At 44.0% G+C, this 23,624-nt stretch overlaps 1 protein-coding gene across 6 annotated transcripts in view; it reads right to left on the bottom strand.

Moving 5' to 3' along the window:
• Positions 1–381: 381 nt before the first annotated feature.
• Positions 382–23,624, bottom strand: part of LOC125766458 (unconventional myosin-IXb-like) — a 57,236-nt gene continuing 33,993 nt past the window's right edge. For 2 of the 6 annotated variants that reach the window (XM_049432435.1, XM_049432433.1), the window contains 13 exons: positions 20,486–20,622; positions 20,173–20,408; positions 15,967–16,920; positions 15,735–15,877; positions 15,525–15,660; positions 15,192–15,457; positions 14,603–14,650; positions 12,318–12,794; positions 11,525–11,714; positions 11,378–11,461; positions 5,111–8,411; positions 4,934–5,022; positions 382–4,861 (listed from right to left, as the gene is read on the bottom strand). In XM_049432435.1, the coding sequence (XP_049288392.1) occupies positions 2,597–4,861; positions 4,934–5,022; positions 5,111–8,411; positions 11,378–11,461; positions 11,525–11,714; positions 12,318–12,794; positions 14,603–14,650; positions 15,192–15,457; positions 15,525–15,660; positions 15,735–15,877; positions 15,967–16,920; positions 20,173–20,408; positions 20,486–20,622 (8,326 nt within the window). In that variant the 3' untranslated portion in view covers positions 382–2,596. Of the gene's footprint in view, positions 4,862–4,933; positions 5,023–5,110; positions 8,412–11,377; positions 11,462–11,524; positions 11,715–12,317; positions 12,795–13,705; positions 13,826–14,602; positions 14,651–15,191; positions 15,458–15,524; positions 15,661–15,734; positions 15,878–15,966; positions 16,921–20,172; positions 20,409–20,485; positions 20,623–23,624 lie in introns of all 6 variants that reach the window. The other 4 variants (XM_049432436.1, XM_049432437.1, XM_049432434.1 and 1 more) reach the window with 4 other exon arrangements.

Here is a 23,624-nt window from a genome sequence, read left to right as displayed (position 1 = left end):
TCACCCGGTGGAATGTTTGTGGTATTTGTTTGTTTAATTTTTCGGTGTACTTGTTGCTTCGTGTTTTTTTTTCAGAAATGCGGAAAATTGTTTTCAAATTTTGTTATGTTTGCTACGTACGATAGAAGACGGTGAAATTGAAGACACGATGGGAAGGAAAGGGAATGTAAATTGATCCTCCTTGCTCCTTTGTTGTTCTCTCTCAAGTTGTACATTTCCTACAAATAAAATACAACAAAACCAAAAAGAAAAAAAACAGAAAAATTATATAAAAATAAAATAAAAGAGATCATTAAAAGATAAGTTCTCAAAGTTTCGTTTACAAACCGTAGATTAATAAACTAAAGATAAGAAAAAAAGGAAAAAAACAAAACGGGCATATATAATTGGTTTAATTTCTTCTTATTTCGCTCTACCAAGGATTGTTCCATTTTTTCCGTTATCCAGCTTTATCAATCCGACGACTTTTCATTATAACGAGCCACGTGCGTTTTGCCATTTTATATTAATGTGGGTGTTTGCGATACTTTCCGCAAACAACATTCCGAACATGTGAGCAGGAACCGTTTTTAACTTCCTTTCTATTCGCGTTATTAAATTAATTGTTCCGTTTCCCGCACGGCTACTCATATTATCGCTACACACACACACACTCATCGCACTCAGTTGTGGGAAATTATGGGAAAATAGTGTGTGTTTCCTTTTCTTTTTCCATCTCATTTGTTGTTCTTTTCAGTTTCGATTTTATTTGCTCCCACCCCCCAAAAGCATAATGTTTCGTTTTTTATTCTGCTGGAACGGAAAATAAAAGCTTTAGGAAAAGGAAAGAAAACATATAATATTTATATACGTAAATATGATAAGCAATGATCGCATTCCTTCCGAGATACGTAACATTATTATTCACAGATTCTATCGATTTCTTCTACATTCCCTTACCACTTCCCCGCCGAGAATCGGGATTGGAAGCGCTGAGAGGGAGCGGCTAGGGAGAAGGGGGGGGGGGGGGGCGGGCAAAAAGGGCTCTTATACGCTTGCGGCTCTCCGCCTAAACGTTATACACTTAAATCAGGGAGGGAATTAAATTTACATATTTATAATCGTAAGTTTACATGTGTTTTTTGTGTATATATATAATATATTGCTCTGTCTAAGAGTTTATCAGCATTCATTTTGCACGGTTGTTTGCTAACAAGAAGAAGAAAGAAGGACAGTAATAAGAAATTGAAGAAAAAAAACACAGCGTGTAGTACAAAACAAAAAAAGGAGATAAACTAAAGTTATTCACACGATCGCAACAAAAGGCTCGGTTCCGAATCCGTTCAATCTTGTTCATCCACATAATTGTGTCATGTCTATTTTATACCCATTTTTCCCTTCTTATTTGGCTGTCTCTACAAACCGGATCACCAGATCTTGGGCCAGGTTTTACCCACCGGGGCTATAATTCATTTCCACACAGCTCCGGATACTGCAAAGATCACCTGTCCTGGGGGGTTGAGCACACCGTTTCATTCGAGATTTTATCCCGAAATGGGACAGTAGTGCATTAAAGATGTGCGTTACCTTCCACACTTGCTAATCAATAATAACAGATTCATTCGATGTGTATGGGAATTTGTTGATGGTGGTTGCATTAAATGTACAAAGAATATGATTTCCAAAGGTTGTTTCCTCGACACAACACTTATGACTCGTTGATTGCTATTTGTAGCGTGTGTCCATTACATCTAAATTCAATCTCCCTCTCTCTCTCTTTCTTCCTATGTCGTTTGATGTGTCTGTTCGATTGGATTAGTTTTCAAATTAATATAAACTTTAGGGAACTCGTTTTAGAGGTTCTACATCAATGTGATTCCTGTTTAGTTTAAAGTTTTTTTTTCTTAACTTTCCTCCTATTTTAAGGAAAATATGTTTCTCTCTTCTTCTCTCTCTCTTTACCATTTTCTTTTGCATGTAGTTGTATTCTTTCACAATCATCACTAGCGCGCGCTTTTTTTCTATATGCTGATAGTGGAGGTTTGTGGCAGAAAAAAAGCAGACTAAATTGCGCAGTTTTTGTTTTGGAGTATTCAAAGTTCATCCCATTCCATTCGCATCGTTTTTTTTTGTCAGCTGTCCATTTCACCGCTCTATTCTACGTGTATGTAATATGATCGATTGTTATAAATTAATTAATGTGTAAAAAAACGAATAGTAAACGGGACATGCATTTCAATGCACAAATCGGTGAACCTGTGTTTACCGATCGTACTTTTCGATCGCTGACTAACTGCTGTCCAAACTGTGTGCGTAGAACTGTCAGCCAACGTTTGCAACGAGGAAGTCACCGAGCCGGGCGGCCGGTTTTATCTTTTTTTCCTTTTTCGTGCATTTCGGAACAACCAACGCACTTGTAGGACACATTACCTGTCGTGACTTATACTTTAAGATGTGTGAGTTTGTGTTTGTGTTTGCTGTTCTTCCTAATGCTGCTCTATGACACCGCGTTTTATCGATCGTATCGATCATCTTCCGCTCTGTTAATGACATAAATAAGCGATTCGGATTCGCTTTTCATCCCTGCGGCCGTACATACTGTGCTCTGTTGTACATTTCAAACCATAATCGGTTCATCGTCTCCGGCAGGTGGTCCGGGACCGCCGGCTGCACTACTCGAACCACCACCACCACCACCAGATCGTTTGTTGGTGCCGGCAGACATCCGTCGTGACACGAGTTTTGCGCCACCACCCTCCTTTCCCATCCCATTATTGTCTTTCGCGTGCAGGTTCGTGGAGTTGATGGAAGAACTGGAAGCGGACGTGGAGGTAGCACCGGAACCGGACGGGGTGGTCGTGATGGTTGCTGCACCAGCCGTGATCGGCAAAGCCGACGAACCCTGTATCAGTATCCGATGGTTCGTCGCTGGATGCGTCGTACCGGAACCGACTGTCGACGTGGAACCATGATGATGGCCAACTTCGTATCCGCCGGATACGCTCCGGATGATGATCGGTTTCTGTCGCTGCAAGTCACTTCCGCTTCCGGTGCTGCCAGTGCTTCCACCGACACCGCTACTACTGCTGCTGCTGGTCGTACTGCCACCGAGGCTGTGCGACGTAGTGGACAATGTTATCATCGAGTGACTCAGATTGATGTCGGCACGTTTACCGGCACTGTTTGCCGTTGATACCATCGTTCCACCACCATTACCCGTGGATCCACCGCCAGCTCCACTGCTCGATCCACCACCAACACGATCACCACCGGTGCCGCTACCGACGTTTGTGCCGTTACCATTTTGCTGCGACTTTATCATCGATGGTGCCGATGCCGAGGACGATGGCGTGGAGGAAGCAGTCGCGGATTGTGCGGCCGTTGGTGACTGGGGCGAGGAGGCAGACGTGGAACCACTGCCGCGCAGGAACGCTTCCCGCTCGAGCAGTGTCTGGTGGGAGAGAGATTTCGTCTTCACACCCGGTGCCGTACACGCACCAGACGACGAACCCATCTTATGGAAGTATTCCACACCGGCTAACGCACCACCAACACCACCCGAGCCGCCCGCTCCACTCTGATCACGTAACGAATAACTCACAGCCATCGGGACGTCATTATTAAGACTAACATTACTACTACCGCCGTGATCGGAGGGTGCCTGGTAGCGTATCGAGATACCACTGTCACTAATCATGTTGCCTCCTCCGCCTCCACCTCCACCACCACCGCCGCCACCTCCACCACTGCTTACATCGAGGTCTTTCTCCTTGCTGTTGCTTAAATCGTCCAAACTTCCACCCTCGCCGTCCAGATCGGTGGAAAGCAGATCGTCATCCGAGCTTGCACGAGCCAAACTCGGCAGCGTCGAGGTGAGAAGGGCTTTCTCCTTGCGTATCTCCTGTATATGGCCCTCGAGCAGCATCTCTTCCGTTTCCGTTTCGAGCAGCCCGCCTGTCGCCATACCGCTGCCACCGCGTGCATTTGCCATCTCTTCGTGGGTGAATACTTTGCTGCTTCGCAGCGTACTTAGTCGTGCCGTAGCTGTGTGGGCTGCTGTGTCCAATGTATCAATGTCTGCAAGCGTACTCTTCACGTTCAGCATCTTTTGCGTGATGAGCGTTTCCATACACTTCGTCTGTCGCCCGATGTCGTTCAGACTGTCCTGCGCCGGTACGTACCGATTGGTACGGAGCACACACGGTGCAAACACGATCGCGAGTGAACTGGCCGACATGCGATTGTACTGCTCCAACTTCGCTACCAGCGCTAGATGGAAGATTAACCGCTCGAACAGACAGTGATGGGCTGGCGGGATTTTCTTCACGAGCGATAGCAGCGTCTGTACGCGATCGCTCCCATCGGAAAGATCGGCCGCACGCAAAAAATCATCGTACCGATCGAACGTTAGCAACGGTTCGGGCATCTCGCGGAGGAACGATTTCAGCACATTCGTCAGTACGTGCACGTTGTACGATTCAAAGTCCATCTCACCGCCGCCACCGTCCGCGCTCGTTACCGCCCGATCCATTTTGGCCTTCAGGTCCTTAATTTTCGAACTGACTCCACTCTTCCGGTAGATACCCTCCGAGTACAGACCGTGCATTTCGATCATCATGATCAGCTTGGTAATCTGGGCCGGTATCTTAACGCCATCGCTGTTGCTACCACAAAGCGCCGTTAGCGGTACGCCGAAAAGTTTCGTCGGAATGCCACCGCCGTACAGCGGCTGACCGTCCGGTCCACAACCACCGGCTACCACGGCGGAACCGCTGCCACCTGCACCCAGTAGTGAGTTAGGATCGGCATTGGCGATCTTGTTGCACGAAGCTGACTTTTGGTAGCACTTTTTGTGGCAGGTTAGCTTGCAGTTTTGGCACACCTTGGAAGGAAAAAGGGAGACAGTTAAGTAAGAGAGTTTGTGCGGTAATGAAGGAGACCCCGTTTAACTTACCAGTCCACGCTCGATTGGCCATAAAAGAAACTGTTGGCATATTTCGCATGCCGTCGCAATGTTGAGTATCGTTAGCTGGAATGTATGTCCTATGAAAGAAAGAGAGGAGCAAACAAAAAACCCAAAATAAAGGTAAAGAAACGCACTAGAAACAGCCTAATCACCAGCAAAACTCACCATTGAACGTGGTATGATCGTCGTGTTTTCGTTTCTTATCCTTCTTTCGTTTCGTTTTCGGTTTTTCCGTTTCGCGCGAGTTCATAAACTCGTTCATAAAGCCACGGAACGCGTTTACGCCCATCGTTAGTGGGAAATCATTTTTCCGCCCGGACGTCGTTTCGATCACCTGTTCGAAGTTGGCAATCAGATCGCGGTATTTGATGTTCAGCACGTCCGAGTTCTGGCGGTGGGCCACACTGTACTGTGCCACGAGATTGTCCTTAAACTCGCGCAACGCCTGCTTAAACACTCGATCCACCTCCGACGGTTTTTCGCAGTCATTCTCCATCTTGCAGATCTTCTGCGTGATGAAGTCCTGCATTAGCTGCAGCTCTTTGGCATCGCTTATGATCTTGTCGGTTGAATCGGTGTACTCGCGGGTGGACGAAATCTTCTGACCGCTGGCAGTGCCACCCCCGATCGGATGATGCTTATCGTGTTTGCTCGAGCTGCCGAGTCCGCTGCCTCCACCGGCACCACCGGTACGAATGCGCTTCGAGCGTTTAGCCGCCGCACACTGCAGCGATTTGATGCCACCGTTCTGGATGCATTTGGTGTGCACCAACACTTTGCAGTCCAGACACCGGTACCCCTCGTTCACGAACGAATCAATCTCCTGACAGCAGGCGCATCGTTCCGCCTTGTTAATACGTTGCACCTTCCGGAACTGGTGGCCAGCGATGTTGATGCGAGTGCTCGACTGGTACATATCGTTGCCACGGTTCACCTCCAGCAGTGGAATCTTATTCGTAGGGTCTGAGTTCCGACGCTTCAGCGTATCACCGCCGACGCCTGTGCTGCTACTCGTATTACCACTGCCACTGGGATTACTGGAGCCGACTGGTCCGCGGCGCGTTAAACCCGTGCCGGGATGATAGCTAACGGCGGAGCCGGAACTTCCACCGACCAACTGCTCCTCGCTGAGATTCGTCGTTTTCAACCGCCGACTGCTAGCTGAGGTTGACGTTTGATTCATCGCCGATTTGCTCCCAGCCGATAGGACCATATCGCTACTGTCCGCTTTGGCAAGTGTTGCGCCCATCGGGTACTTCGAAGGTTGGTTCGATACGGCACTATCTTCTGATTTCGCCGTACCGAGCAATGCGGCCGCCTTCCCTTTTGGCGTTGTCGTCGTCGTCGTGTAGTAGTTTTGTGCGAAATCATCCGGATAAGCCGCTGATACGCGCTGGCTGGTAACGGACGCGGATGCTCCCGGGTAGGAACTGTTGCTGCCCGCACTGTACGGCGTCGAGGTGACCATTTTAACACCGGCATTACCGACCGGCTGTGCATTGTTGTTGTACACCGACTGCTGGTGATGGTGGTGGTGTTGATGATAGTTCGACGTCGGTGGAAACTGTAAATTCTGATAGTTTCCAATGTGACCCGAGCTTACCAGCGGCAGCGAATGGGGCGAATGGCCCACCATCGAGGCGGACGATTGACTTTGCTGGTGATGAGAACCCGCGGGTGACGATGGTGACAGCGGCTGCTGTTGCTGCTGCTGCTGCTGATGCATATGATAGTTGGAGTTAATTTCGTCACCTTGCGTGCGCGCCGCTATGCTGCTGTGATGGCTAACGGGCAGCGAATCCCGCCGCATACTGGCCGTCAGCGACGATGGTACCTGCGTTTGGGTAAGCGTACCGCTGCTAATGCTATTTCGATTGAGATTCCTTGCGGCCGGTGACGACGACGAAAGGGAACCACCACCGGTTCCGGCCCCAACACTATCTAGTCCGGTATTTACAAACACGATTTCAACATTGCTATTACTATAACTATTATTGCTGTGGTTCTGATTTCGAATCATGCCACTGCCACCGTACGACCCCGTATCACCGTAGCGAAACCGCTGCACACCTGGTCGACCGATGGTGGATCCGCTGGCCCCGCTACCTGCCACCGACGACGGGCCCGAATCGACACGCCGCACGGGCATCTTTACTGTGCTGCTTACACCGCCACCGCCACGCTCGTACCGATACTTGGCCAGCTCGGTATCGTCGAAGGTGCTCTTGCTTGCCCGCTCAATGTCGTACATCCGCAGTGGCCGATCGAGCACATCTTCCTGCCGCTGCAATGGAGCTTTCTGGTACGCACTGGTACTGGTCGTAGAACCACTAGCGGCACTGGAATAGTTTGCACCCGCGTTCGGCGCAGAAGAGGACGCTGCGCCACCAGATATGGCCAAACTTTTGATGTACTTTTCATTCCTATCTAATAGTGCGCTATTCACCGTCGTCGATTGTGACGATGCCTTTGCCGGATGTAACAGTGTTGGCCGATTGTTTGCCATGTAGTGTGGATCATCGACCAAGCCCAAATCTTCGTAACCCTCCTCATCATCGTCCTCGTCGTCCTCCTCTTCCCCAACGGTTGCCGTAACCGTTGCCTGCCGACTGCCGGTGGTCTCTTCCTCCTCCTCTTCCTCCTCGTCCTCATCCTCATCATCGTCAATAAAGTCAGCCGACATGCTGTCGTCAGCGAAGAGTGCCCGGTTTTTGTTCACAATGTCAATGGCCGTCTCAAAGCTGCGCCCAACCGCCGGTATTGGTTTCTTCCGATGTTCGAACGCCTGCACTACCTCGGGATACGTTGATCCTCCTCCCCCTCCGCCATACGATCCACCAGCAGCCGTTGAACCGATCGGTTGCTCCACCGGTAAACTTTGTGTCGATCGTAGTTTCGACCGTTCACGCTGCAACTTTTTGCTGAGCAGCTCTTTGAAGCTCGACCGGGCTTGATTGCCGCGGATGCGCGCCTGTATAATCAACACGCCCGTCTTTAGCTTGCCGTACCATTTGCGCACCGTATACCCACGCCAAGTCGCCTGTATAACCGTCGCAGCATGATTGCGTATTTTGCGCGTAAACTTCTCTTGCTTCTCGCGCAAATAATCGCGCCAGTACGACTGGATGGTGCAGGCGGCAGTACGGTACTGACAGTACTTTTTGCGCTGCAGAATCGCACGGAACCATCGCTGAATGCAGATGATGCTGTCGATGATTTTGGTGTGCAGGGAAATGTCCAGCCGTATCTTCTGCGATTCACGCATGTAAATTTTCGTCAGACCAAGCTGATAGTGTTGCTTGTTCAAATCCATCGTACTCATAAAGTCTCGCACATCCTTCTGGGAGCTGACCAGCCCCTTTGGTAGCAAGATGCGGTACAGCTGGATGAATTCTTCATACGTTAGACGTACATTATAGCCTGCTCGACGTATTCGGACCGTTTCTAACATGCCCGTGTAACGAAGCTGTAGGGTAAATAATAAAAGTCATATTAATTGATAAAAATACATAAGATCGTTCATACAACTAAGCATACGTGTGTTAAAACTACCAATAACACGGGGATTGTTTTACTTTACATCCCGCTCTAACCACGCATCGGTTTATCACCCAAACCAAATGAAGCTGACGAGCAAATATGTGAGTAATGCAGTGCAATAAAAGCACAACAAACATTCTCACGTTTCCATTGCGACAAGCAATGAAAGTGCAAAAGGTTACATCTATAGGCCATTAAAAAATGTCGTCTTCCCTTTGATTAGCTTAAGCGGAAGTACATAACATATCTGCATAAATGTATACGTGCAATGAAGCTCGTTGTAGCAAATTCCTCTTCCCTCTCCGTTCGGACCTTTTGCTGTGCCGTCAAATTCTCTGTGCCATTCATCGCTGGTATTAGTCAATTTTCTCACCCACCTGTGAAGCGACGGATACGCGCAGGTAATGTGTAAGGCGGAAACAGTAAAAAAATATCCATAAAAACAGCACGATAAGATAAAAGCAGCATGCTTTTATTTATGAAACGGAAGCCCCCTACAGCCATGGCACTCGAGGAAAAAAGGAAAAATCAAGCTTTTACGATTTTTTAGATTTTTTAGCTTTTTTAGATTCGAGAAAAATTCACTATCTGATGAAAACAAAATAACATCAATGCAAAACTAAATTAAAATGTATTAAGTAAAATAATAGGTACATAGGTAGTTGAAAGACAACATATTTTTCCAAAATCCTATTTAATTTTCTGCAGAAACAGTCTTGTTAGATTTCAACTCTTAAACCTCTTCCTACAGTTATTCACTCTCTATGATCGTTTCTGGTACTCGATAATAAAGTTATTTATTACATTATTCCATTCCGACGTACGTTCGCTTCGTAATAATAGGGGATTATAAAAAAATGGTTGCAAAGGAAAATGAAGCGAATGAAGGAAATTGTAGCGATAGGTCACACGAAAAGGAACACACATCAACCGTGTCTTTAGATCTCATTCTCATTGATAAGATCGCTATACATACACGATCATTCCAGTAGAAGCTACAGGAACCATAAGAATATTGGTTCGTCCCTAACGTTTGTGTTCGCTCAACAGCAGTGACGGTTGGTGGTATTTTACACCGGAAACCCGTATTGTAACTTAAGCTTTACCGGGTAGTTTTGCTAATACCCTTTTCTGCCCTTTTCTGTCTAGGGCCACACTCTGTAATGGGATTTATGGTATAAAAATCTCGTGATGAAAGCTTGTGTTTCCGGTTGTTTTGGTTCTCTACCACGGGTCAAAAACATGTCTACCCGTCTGGACAACCGGGCGTCACCGGTTGTCTCGGTAGAACGCCGCCGCATTTCGGGGTACATTGGGTCGCACTTACCACCGCAACCGTTATGGTCATCTTCAGTCGCAGCACTAGCCCGGTCGTCATCAGAAGTACAATTAGGATGAAGTGTATGCAGAAAAGTATCGCTATAAACACTAGCCTAACACCGATCTCCGGATAAAGTCGTATCAATGCAATTGTCATCGTTTACAATCACACGTGAACAACAGTGGAATAGACATGAAGTAACATTTGCTGCGAAACGTCCACTTTACATTTTAAACTGTTTTTCACTTATAATACTTTCGATAGAAACTGATTTAAACAATTAACTCTGTCTGTATTCTATACAGAACTATTTTTCTCAATGGAAACAAATGTTTCCTAATAGTATAAAATTTCCAAACTGTAACGAACATTAGCACTACACTTTCACACAACACGTTCGTACCCAGCAAAGGTAGAATTCGAACTGGAAGGCAGTTTGGCGAACGGAGTTGGTGCGTCGGACCGTCGTTGCAAAGGTGTTGGAGTGTTGGCAGGTAAAATTCCACAAGGAATAGCCCTAAAAGATCAACATAGCTGACTCACAACCATTAAACAGATACCATCAAACAAATTTTGGGTATGTGCAATCGTTATGTTCTGCTGCCCATTTGCCTGTACTCGAAGGAATCTGCAAGTCTAAGCCAGAATGAACAACAAAACGTATGGGCCATATTTTGTTTCTTCATATTCTATACCGTTTATGTGATGAGAAACATTTACGACACGAAATAGGGATACCACGACACGCGAAGATAAGAGGACGCGCGGGTCAAATTTTTCTTATCTAAAGGCTTGAGTCTTATCATTCAGTAATACATATTATTTCCTTTTTGCAATGTTTTTTTTTACATAGAAATATTCATTATAATACTTAGTAAGTTTAAACTATAATATATCATGACATCGAACATGTTTGAATATTTGTTATGTATTGATGTCCCATCGCAACGGTGCTTTTAATGTTCCTTGCAAAAAAATGCAAATTTCCCATATGCAAACTTTGACAACATAATTATGTATGCGCCCTACGTGCATCAGGCGAAAGTTGAAGGATAATCGTCATCCAGTGTCACGTGGGATAAGCGTGAGAAGAAAAGATGTTCCATGTGGCAATATTTGGTCAGATGGTATGGCTTAACTGTTTACCGTGTAACGGTCACGCCTAAAGTTTATAGCATCTCAGAACATTTGTCTGAAGGTGACAGCAACCATTGAGATAAAATTGCATAAATGTGCCATTTGCTGCACGTACAAGTGGAATAACGGGTAAAACACTTTACCACATACCATTTCTAATAACCTGTTGATTAAATTAACCGGCAAGGCTTCAAGGACACCTCATTATTTACAACACTAAAACCCAGAGAGGAAGATTTTAGCAATGATTGTGTGAATCTGGTCGGCAACATTGAAATGAAAGTTGCAGAAAGGCTACACATTAAGGCAGCCACAGGAAGATTAAGAGTTAATTTGATTTGGATTTAGAAACCGGTTTCGATTTGCAAACACCATATCTCCGTTATAGCTTAAGTATTATTACTTATACTATATCTAATCCTTAGTTCACATACCTGTCTCGTAACTGTTGCATCATCAAACTGGTTCGGTATTTTGTTCGGGTTAGATTTGATACATCGAATGAAGAATGGATTTGCCTAAAAATATGGTTTAAAACGGTTATACAATTGTTGTATCTTATCGTTTTATCGTATACATACCTGATTCAGCGTTTCCATCAATGCGATCAGTGAATTCTGAAACTGGGCTGTCACGGTAAGTGGTTGTTTGCGCGTTTTGATGGCGGAAGTTTGATTGGACAGATTCTGACCGGCCGAAAGCGTTTTCACCGACTGTAGATTCTTTAGCCCCTTTTTGGGACGCTCCCGAGGACGAAAGGATTTGTTTTTCCTGTTTGTTGCGATGGTTTGGAAATTGAAAAGGAAAAATTAGCTGATTTGGTAAAGATTAAACAAGTTTGTCTTGCAATTACACAAGATTCGCCAGATAGCAGTAATTTAGTGAAAGCAGTATTGCTCAAAAAAGAGAGAGAAAGAAACAATCGCTCTAAAGTTGTTTTTGGAGCGATGCCTGTTTTAGGAAAGATTAATGGAATTTTTAATCTATCAATTTTGAACTCACGATATAAAAATCACGCATACACACACATATACAAAAAAATCCACACAAGCTACGAGTAACAATCCAATCAAAAAGCAGAGAAAACACGTTACATAGAAGCATGGACTGAAATAACGAAAAGAAAGGGAATTGAATCAATTTCAACATTGTATAACAACGTAAGCAATATCAAATAGAATGTAACGATTGATTTAAAAAACAAAACAATGCACAATCAATGTCAACGATATTTGCCAAAATATAAAACAATTTATAGCTTCCCTACTAATCACTGATCGGATCTAAGATGATTGCGGTATTGTGTCGAATACGTCAAGGAAATGAGCGAATGAGAATGTGTGCGCCGTGGCGTTTTTGGTAAACGTCTCTTACATTACGATCTGCGACGCACGTGCCATTACGTCCTGGCCGGAGCGTTCGAAACGATTCCGTGCCGCTGCCGATCCAAACCCGTATCCTTTGCCACTGGCAGCAGGACCGCCAACCTGTGCGCCGGAGGAGTTTGCGTTTGTCGATGATTTGCCATTGCCTCCACTGCCGTAAACCGACGTAAGTGACGAGGCGGACCCCGATTGTTGATGCTTCGATTGGTACTGAGGAGCATGATCCTGCTGCTGATGACACTCGTAGTTCAGCTTGCCGTCTGGGAAATTTTTATTGTTGAACGCAAAACTCGACCAGGACCGGCGTGGTGTACCTCCAGTTCCGCCCGGTGACGATGAACCGGTGCCAGCGTAAGCAGCATTCCCAAGGGACTGTCTATGGTAGGACAGATTGCTACCGGGTGAGCTGGACTGGTTGTTACTATGGCCCGATGTGATATCGCTCATGGCATTGCTGATGCGTTTGCTGTGCGCGTAATTCGTGATCGGGTTTTGATGATGTTTTGACCGCGCAGCAGATCGATTGATGGCAGGATGATAATGATGGAAGGAGGCACACGGTAACGATAAACGAGGGATACACACGCACACGAAGACACGGGCACAGAGGCATACACAATGTTTGTCATGATGGGCAGGATGAAAATAAATCAAGAAAGGAAATAAACGTAAAATATGAATTATGCTTACAAAATTATACAGCAAGGGTAATGGTACAAAAACAGAATTAAATACTGTTCTCAGGACCAAGAATACAACTTATTTGAATTCAGATGGTTAGTAGTTGCAATGAATGGGGAGCATTTAAATTGTTTTTAAAGTATTCAGTACAAGGGTAACCTCTGTTAAACCACGAATTAGTTACAGTATTTTGTTATTGTAAGACATGAAACGAAAGATTATGTTTCAATTTTCATTAAAGTTTGAAGGTTTTAAATACAATTTTAAATACAATTTGCTTTACAGCTGCTAACGAGCTGCTAAATGTCCTTTGTCCGCCTAAATATATGCAATAATCTCTGCATTAGCACAATTTAAGAAAAACAATAGTTTAATTTGGCAGTTAGCGAGGTGGAAAAACGCACTTTTTACACTTTAGTGCGAATCACACATTTACAATACACACACAAAAACCAAAAGAGCGCACTATTTACGGTTAATCAAATGATGCACATACGGCACACATCGCGTTACATACTACACGGTGGTGCACACGGCAATTATAAATTCAATCATTTTAATCAAACCCACACAACAAATCAGACAACAACCAAAAAAACAAATGAAAGTGTAGCACAACAACGGGAGCCCGACCGCAAGCATTTGCTAGTGGTACATCACACATTTGCTTCCGGCGCTCGCGTCCGATTCGCTTACGGCCAATTTTTGCGGCGCTCCCTCTGGCCCCCTTTGCCTGTGACCGACTTGGTCGAATAGTTACGGTACCGGTCCAGCATACCACCGTCCCGAACCGGGCGCCTTGAACAGAAAAGTTTCCTACAGGAACACGGAACAGAATAGGTAAGAACAGATTCCATTACATTTTTTTAGTTTTTTTTACAAATTGCATCAAGAGCTTTGAAAATCAAAGGATTATTTATAATATTACAACATTTTTATTCAATTCGATCTATCAGTTTCAAATGTTTTCTCTTCTCGGTTCGTATAAAAATAACGATAAACAAATGGGAACCGTCGTAACCTCCTTTTGCCGAAAGTCCGTAACATGTCATAGAACTAACGTTTGGGATTTTCAACATATATTATTACTGTAGCAGGGATATGTTGTTAAGTTTTGGTGTTCTTTTGCGAATTAGCCAGTAGTACAAGTAATTGTAAACAAGAATATATGGTGATTATGATCAGATTAAAACAGGGCGAAAATGAAATGTGAAATACGATGCTAAAAAAGTATGGAACGATTAGGCACAGGAAGGACTAACATAGCCGCCGCCGAGGAATATTATGCCAAAAAAATAAGAACAAAGGTGCGTTGAATTCGTATCACAAGGATATAAGAATAGAAATGAAATCGTTTTGAGAGAACGTACTTAAACACACAAACACTAAATACTAACGAGTAGAAACGAGAATGGGACGAAGCAACAAGAATGAAACAGAAAACATAATTAGCACGTGGAACGAATATACAACAAGAACACAGTTAGATAGATTAAAAACCACTTTCACTTTCGGCTTTAGCTTTCGTTGAAAAGCGACACCCTTTTGAATGTTGTTTTGTATGTTGTTTAGAGTGGTTATTGTTGCACTTACGCAATTCGATTGATTGTTAGGTTCACCGATGAGACCGTCACGAGATGGCTACAGAATCACCAATACACCACCACCAGACACCGTAGAAGGGAGTAACAATAAGAGGAACCAGAAAGGGAGAGAGAACATTGGTTGCAGGATTTTGGAACCGTTATGATTGGAGGGTAAGAACACAACGAAATGTTGAAAGGGAAACAAACCATTACAATTTTTCGACAGATCGTGAAGAACAGGGTTAATTTAAGTCAAAATCAAATTGAATATTTGAAAAAAGATATCGAAATACACGAGGGAAAGGTGCAGGAAACCCCCACGGGAATAAAAGGGGAGGATGAAACAGGAAAAGAAAAAGAGAGAGAAAGAAAAGAGAAGACAACATGATCAATACCGAATTGTAATATTGCTCAAAGCAAATTATCGCGTTCCACCGGTATACCCCACCATCACCACAAAAACCAAATGTACATTAACGAAACATCGAACATCGTTGCGCGTTGGCTTAGTAAATTGGGGAGCACTTTTAAAACTGTACACCCTGCACCATGTAGAGCACTGTGTAACGAGCTACTAAGGCACGAGTTATCCTTACCTTACGATACTATCGTTCGGTGCACGGTATCGTGTCTTTGTCGCCAACTTGTTGAACGACATGTCGGCGCGCTCCTTGCGATGCTTAATGCCAGCCGACCGGAATGCAAAATAGCCGCGAAAAAAGGCCCGTAAAATCGCCCACCGAAATACGGCTACCGGATCCGCACCGACCAGTTCGCGCACGAACGCCATGCTCGAATTTTTCAGCACGCTCACAATATCCTGCCGCATTAGGTCGAGATTCTTTTCACGCATTTCGGCAACCTAAAAACGGAACGAAAGGAATCACGTTACTGAAATCACAACTCACCGGGAGAAAGACATTACTTACCTGATATTTCACCTTGCCCGCGTAATGCTTTATGATAAATGCGTTCTCTTTGCGCTGTGGCTTTTCGTAAAATACATTATCCTTGTGAACACTGTTGAACTTTTGCAGTAACGTTTCGTTTGTGGCACCGGGAAAACTAAAGCCGACAACAAAATGTGTTAAGCTTGCGCTGGAAGGCAGTATGCGTGTAGTTTGCTAACGGATACTCACTTGCACAGATCGTCCAGTATACACAGCAAACCGGATGGTTTCGATTCAAACAGCTGCAGGCAGCCATAATTGTCTAGAAATTCTATATCAGTCCATTTAATTCCCTCGCGTTTGTATTCTTTTTGTTCGTACTTGAACACGTGCTGCAAAAAAAGGAAAACAAGTGGCATATTAGTGTGTGACTGGTACTGTCCGCTGAATGTCATACATTCCGTTAGCGCATAACACATACCAGATTGAAATAATACTGTAAATGCTCGTTCGCGTAGTTAATGCACAGCTGCTCGAAGCTATTCTGGGGCCCAAAATCCTCGAAACCGAATATGTCCAGCACCCCGATCGAGTGACCCGTATGCAAGACCTGATCCTTGTTCAGCAGCGCATGGTTTACCTGCAGCACGATCCAGTCAAACAGTGCCCCGTAAAGGCACTTCGCTAGCGCATCCCGGGCAGCAATCGCTTCCGGCAGCTTGTACTGCATGATCAGCGTTTCGCCGCTTGCCTTCACGCGCTTGGACGTGAGTGCCGACATCAGGGTTTCCTGTTTGACGCGCAGCAGCTCTGATATTAGCCCAACCACGTCCGGATTTCGTACCTGCACACTTTCGTCATGATGGTAGGTGGATTTTTTCGGGAAGAACTCCACATTACCGAGCAGCAGTACGGCGGACAGGACGTTAAACAGACGCCGTTGCTTTTCCGCCGAGAAGCCAACCATCTCCATGCTTTGTTTGAGGCGCGAAAATTCATACTTCTCGTCACAGTTTTCTAGCGTGAGATTCTTCGCATTCAGGTAGTGATATTTGTCCGCCGGCAGCAGATGCAGCGCGTCCCGTTCGGTATCGGTTGCACCGGACAGTAGATAGTAGAACACGTGGTAGTTGCGCTCGTAATGGCCCTGCGAAACGATGCGGCTCTTCTCGAGCAGATACTTCTGGACAACCGCACCCTGTACCATGCCATTCTCGCGATAGTTCACTTGGATAAACTTTCCAAACCGACTGCTATTGTTGTTGTGTGCCGTTTTTGCATTACCGAACGCTTCTAGGACGGGTCCGGCACTGAGGATGGTTTGTTCTACGCCAGACCCATGGGCACCCTTCTGCGACAGGGCCGTTAAATGATGGAGCAGGAAGTTGGTGCTTTCGGTTTTACCGGAACCGCTTTCGCCGCTGATAACGATACACTGCAATGGAATGGATTGTAAGAAAACAAATCAATTTAGTAACAGGAAATAAGCGTAAAAAATATTAGAAATAAGCTTGACACAAAAGTTCAACTTGTGTAGATGACACATTCAGCACAACACTACTATTTAGACCTAATTTAATCCTTAGTTGTTAAGCCAATGGTAAGCGAATGAGTACATTAATTTTTAAATAAATAATCAAATGTTCAATGTTCATGAAATGTTCATTAAAAGAATTAAATTATCTAATTCTCGCGATGTTTTCAAAACTTTCTCCATAACAGTGCAACATTACAAACACAGTCTCTGCCTCACATCATTACTTTCTCTTCCGTTGTGCAAGTAATAAAACATGTGACCTGCGTTTAAAAACACATCTTCAACTGTTGCAAAAAAACATAGTACATATCCCTACCAAATACGCAGTAACAACTTCTCCCTGTTTCAATCCACAACAAAAAAACACATTATTACCAACCTCAACCAAACTAAGAAAGTGGTTGTGTCGCGAAAGAGGCTTTTTACGCGAGCCGCTGCTTAGACAGAGTAGAGTATGAGTGGTGTGGTATAGCGGTCGTATCTTAGCCGCTACAAGATGCCTATAAAAAAAGCCCCTGACGCCACCGTATTCATTCATAACTCATTTGACCATTCATTCGCCATTTCGTATGAATGCCACGGTCGGACATCGTCATCGGCAGGCGTTCCGCCGTCACGTCAACTTTTGCGCTCCGGAAGCGAAGGTATTCCCAGCGGAGGTAAGCCCACCTACATGTCCCGAAGTATCATCAGCTTCACATACCAAAAGATCTAGTCTAGCATTAAACGAATTACAATACTTTTTCAAAGTAGCTCGGTGTTGTAGCAAGCCAAGATATGTATTAGGGACTTTTGACACGATGAAACTGTCCACAACATCACGCACTATGTATGCTATTATAAGTGCGATTGTTTGTTTGGCGATACACCACTTCATTCAGCAGTCTAGTCGCGTTCGTCGCGTTTCACGGTAGATTGTCCATTTGCATAGGCATCTTTCTGCACAGACCGTACTTCACTGCCTCGACATAAGGTTGTTGGTAGTATTTCGATACTGTTTTGTTTGCTCTATTAAAAACGTCTGTTCCGATTATCCTTATTAGCTAGTTTATGCTTTAGATTTTTTTTTTCAAGAATCGAAAACTAAAAAGAATCTATGGAATATCTGCCCAAAGATGCCTCCAAGAAAAACAATGTGTATAAAGATTCTACGATACTAATAATTCCATTTGAATTCTCTTGTTTGATTTTGACAATATTAAAAAAAAACTTTTTTCCACACATCACGAACTTTACTCAAACATGAAAAAAATACTTGTGAACTTTTTTTTACATTAACTCATCTTCTTTTTCAATGCGGACAATGTACAAAAGCAGCTTCGTACCTAAAGTGGAACCGCGTTAGAATTTGCATGAAAGAAGCCCCTTAATCACGGCTGTTGTCTTGCACAGAATGGATGAATAAGATAAATTAAACTCCAATTGGAAGTGGATAAGGAATCTAAAGAATGTATATCCCGCACACATCGTCGTGGGAGCAGAAAACGATGATAATGAAAAAAAACAGCTCCAGCATCCCAGCGAAAGAATAACGCATCACACGCGCGCGCCCTAGTGTTGTGGCAAACCGGTGAAACGAATTGCACAGCAAAAAAAAAAAAAGTAGCACCTGAACAGTGCCTGGCGGTAATCGAATCATAAAACGAATGGCAGTGCGCAAAATGCATCGGTTTGCAAGGCATCGGTTGCGAAACACGTTGGAAATGGACGCAGTGTACAAAGCCGAGACGCAACCAACCGCTGGGGGTTGGTTCTAGTTGAGATGTTGACGGTGCAGCGATGATGACGGCATCACTATGCTTTGAATGTTACGTTAGTGCTTGGACAGATGGATGGATGTTTGGATGGAGTGAAGTGACAAGTAATAAAATTTATCTTCTCGCTTAATCCTTGTCCGTGCCGAAGATGTAGCGTGAGCGCTTGGTGGTTTGTTAGAGCCATCAGCAAAGATGTTTTATATCTGGCTAATATCCGTACCGTACACAAAGGCTATTGTAGCTTTGTTATTCGGGCGAACCGGGACGAACCCTTTTAAATATCACTCTTGCTGGTTATACGTAACTTGAAATTTTATAAATGTTGTGCATATATGTGTTACTTGTAGTAGAGAAATGAAATATTCATCATAGAATGTTGTCAAATCAACCTTGAAATGCATTAAGTCTAAAGGATTGTGTAACATAATCTCTCCTAGAATAACCCCCCACTAGAAACCAAAGTGAGATGGCAGAAGTATCACCAAGAAAAGTGCAACGTGTGTTTGTGCGTCGAGTGCCTTACCATAGCCCTTCCAGCAATTCGCTAAACATTAAAGGATCTCAGCATATTTCTGAACTGCTGAGAACACAGATGTAACGCATGAGAAAGATCATAACTCATTGCACCTAATGCAATGGCATTGGATTGGTACACATACACGGGGTTTTGTGCATGGCACAAAGATGCATAAAGGCAACGGCAGCACCGTAAGCGAAGACTGCCAAAGAGCGCTTTCATCGTTCGTTCGTGTAATAGATGCGAGCGATTGTCCACAGCGGCTACGGCTGAAGTGTGTACGTAGGTATTGCTGACCCGTTGCCATTCTCTCCGTTAAGTGCATGGATGCTGCCACCGGCAAATGATGACGGTGATGATGCTGCAAATGCCGTGCATAATGATGTCGCTAAATGAGGGAAACACATCGCAAAACCCTACAGTGGCTCTTCACGGTTCAAGGAAATACAAGGCGCACAAAACTATCCAAGAACGACCAAGAACCGAGGAGAGAGTGAGAGAGAGAGAAAAAACATTACTGTGGGGCTGAAGTACACAGATCAATTAACTGTGTATGATTCAATTGAACGGATGCCACAGCTATTGGGACAAAAGGGGGTGCATATCCCTCTTCGTGTGAGTGTAAAATATTGAACCGCGTTCCATAGCACATTCTTGGCACTCTAAGTAAATTAAAAAAAAGAAACCCCTTTCCTTTAACATGATCCCGTACAGAAAAGAGTTGTGAGATTAAATGTTATACTAACACTAATTATATCAAACTTTATAGCGCCCTGATAACTTTTTTTGATCTCATCAATTCCAAATCAATACTCCAGAAAGAAGCAACCAAAATCGACCGAATGTATAACCAGCCTGTCCTTTACAGAACCATACCTGGTTGCGTTTCTCCTTCAGCATATTATAGTAAGCGTTGTCCGCGATGGCGAAGATGTGCGGTGGCAGGATCGGTCCGATCCGCTGATTCTGGTAGAGTCGCACATACTTTGGATTGTAGATTGGATGAAACTTGAACGGATTCACTGCGATCAGGATGCTGCCGACGTACGTGTAGATGTGGCCGGCCTCAAATCTCTGGCGGAGGTTTTCGAGTAGTGTTGCTTCATTAAGATCTATGCAGAAAAACAGATGAAACAAAAATGTTAGAGAAGGACTTTACACATACATAGGGTAATGATCATGTTCTTACCGGGTAGTTGGCACAGGTCAGGATATTCTCTATTTTCTTTTTGCAACAAAAATGGTATAAAATCTCTAAGTATCTGTGGATCGAGTCCGTAACTATCTAGCCAAGGAACGTCGCTTTGTATTTCACGTAGATAGAATCTGGAACGAAATAGTGAGAAGTAATATGTATAGTTAATACATGTGAATACATTAAAAAATAACATTAAATATTGTATTTGATTAAAATCAATTGATAATTGGGAAAATCAAGAATCAGAGAATGTCCGCTCGCTATTAAAAGTGTACGATTATGAATGGTTTAAAGGACTCTTGACCAGACCTGATAAGTGAGAAAGTCTTAAGAACTTTACCAACAGATAATTTTGTCCAACGATGATTCATTCGGATCAGTCATTATACATTGTAACGAATAGAATAAATATAATTACAGTTCGAAATAAAAAGGAAATGGGTACAGTTCAAATCAAGCCAATCCCAGTTTTTTTTTTCGATTTCAATTTCAACAAGACTTCTCCTAACAGTCACACCCAGGCACACGCCATCCCATACCGAGCACTGTTTGTTTTTCCACCTCTTCTGGCAGATCTTCACGAAAAATATCTCCGGTACGGAGTACCATTGGGCGTAAAGAAGAAAGTTATCCATAGATCGCACATTACAGGCCACTTGAGACGGTTGTATTCCACCGTCGGCAGTGTTTTGCAAGCAACAAATTCTCAATACACTTTCAACAAATATGACTCATCTGGATACACTGGTGGGCCAAGTGGGTTTGTTCTGCTTTCTTGTCTCGAGCTATGAACGTCGATCGTCCGAAACAAACGTCCGACGAAGGTGGTAAGAATTAAAGTGTACGAAAGTAAAGCCAGATGAAAGTCCACCGAATCAAATACACCAAATAAAATGTACGCAATACGAGCGAAAGGCAACGTGCAATTACAATTAACCGGCCAGAGATCGTGGAACGGAACCTGGGCCTGGGTGAATGTCTACAGGGTGTTATAGTGCGCCTGATTGTACTTAGTTGCATGGTAATAAAACCGACGAAGTGAAGGGAAAACAGAACGCTTCTAGATTAAATATGGTATGGAATTAATATATATATCCTTGTCGTTGGTTTACGATGGCCAGCTCTGTCCCATTAGAGAATGGAAAACGGAAGAAAAAAAAACACAAACGTTCGGCTAATCGATAAGCCAGTGTTCACAGTACGTGTCGAGGGAGGGTCATGCAATGAGCTGAAACTTCAGATTTAGTTGCAACACTTATTAGCTAAACTTCACCATAAAGGATAATTAGCAGACAATAAATTGTAATGGAATGTGATGTGGACTGTGGGTAAAAAAACTTTTAGTCCGAAATTAATTCCACCCGGCACACACCACGCGTTGTTTCGTGTGATTAATTATGGTTGCGTGACGAGTGAATAAATCACACAAAATGCGGAGAATACGCTGCTTCTCCACTTTCGACACTGAAGGTTCATGAGTTTCACAGATCATATAGGTACGATTTTACGAGTAGCTAAGTAGTGTGCTATAAGTTTATAGTTTCTAAATATGATCCGCTGCAAAAACACGCGTAAATAATGTCCGTTTATAATCTTAACACCGCGGAGCACGGTGTGTTTCTGCTGTTCGGCTGGATCCGACATGACAATCCTGACATCCTTCCCTTCCAAATGTATGATAATTGGAGCACCACTTTGTCAGGCCGCTTTCAGCGGATCAGCCAAAAATATATGCTCAATCCTGTCAAAAGCAGATGCGCTACTACTTAGGACATTTAAAACGCCCCCCACATCTTACGACCATGATGATGATCATGATGATCGTTTACCACATCATTTTCGTGCGTCGTTCAAACTAGCTGCCCGTAGCGTAAAAACCTAACAGCCATAACGTCCTCCACACGTCAAACGGGCCGCATCTCCTGTGATCCGTCCAGTTTTTCCATGCTTTTAAAATATTTGAGAAAACACAGCTGACCCCAAACGGGTTGGTAGTAGGGGGGCATTACCACCACCGAAAATTCAAACTTCATGATCATACGGTTCGTTCATCCGTGGCTCATCTCACCCGCTGTAACCGTTGAAAATGTGCGCGCGATTATTGTAAACTTCAACGCGAGATCGTTTTTGTTGTTTCAAACATTTATTGTGCGAAGTTTACTTTTACCGTGTGTCGATACACAACGGTCAGAGTTTTTTTTTTTACAGAACAACAACCACAAACGCAAAAGAAACGCATTTTGTTCGCGTTAGGTGTGCTGTGGTGTTGTTGTTACCTTACGCGGTCGGTAAAACATTTGCCTCGTTCGTATTTTCTAGATGATAAATGTCATCGGAACCGTCAAAATATGCCGCGCATCCGTAACGCTTTCCCAAAAGGCATAGAGGAAAAAAACTGTTTGAAAGAGAAGGTCGTTAGCATCTGCATCGGCTTAAAGTGACAGCACATTTGACGACGACGCTTTGGCAATCTGGCATGTCCGATTGAAGGAATGAAAATATACAATAAATTTTGAAAAAACACCATGTAAAAAAACACACAAAACTACAAGAAAGCGAACGAGAGATCATGTCTATTTCACACCCCCAGGATACAAACGTGCGATCTGAGAGAATTGGTAACGAACGTACGTCAGCATCTGTTTTCGGGTTAAGTACTGTTTGCTTCGAAATCACGATGACAAGTATTTATATAAATTGCATTCATATGACCTGCTAAACACGCACATTTCTCGTCTGCAATTGTGTGAAACGCCATTTACATCCCAAACGAAACTGCTGAAAATGCAGCTGCATCTAACTTTGGATGGGATTAGGATTCTATCTCATTGTCTCTGACCTCTGGTAGGACCGATGGAAGAATTCCATCAAATTCTTTGCGCCCACACCAAATTGTGTGGAAAACCAGAGTGCAGTTGGTAATGCAGCTCTGGGTCCAGTGCCAACAATATATTGGCACCAGAGTGGGCGTTACACGTTCGAAGATGATGTTTTTGCGATGAAGATCATGATCAACTGGGATGAAGATAGAATATGAGCAATATAAGTATGTCAAACTAAAATTTACATTCTATCCTACTCGTTTAAACTGGTTGAAGAGCTTCTGAAGTCGTTACGCTAACAAAAGACA

Source organism: Anopheles funestus, chromosome 2RL (genome assembly GCF_943734845.2).
Source record: "Anopheles funestus chromosome 2RL, idAnoFuneDA-416_04, whole genome shotgun sequence".
In the NCBI taxonomy this organism is placed as follows: domain Eukaryota; kingdom Metazoa; phylum Arthropoda; class Insecta; order Diptera; family Culicidae; genus Anopheles; species Anopheles funestus.
Note: the sequence above shows the minus strand (reverse complement) of the source record. Positions and strands in the feature narration are given on the sequence as shown.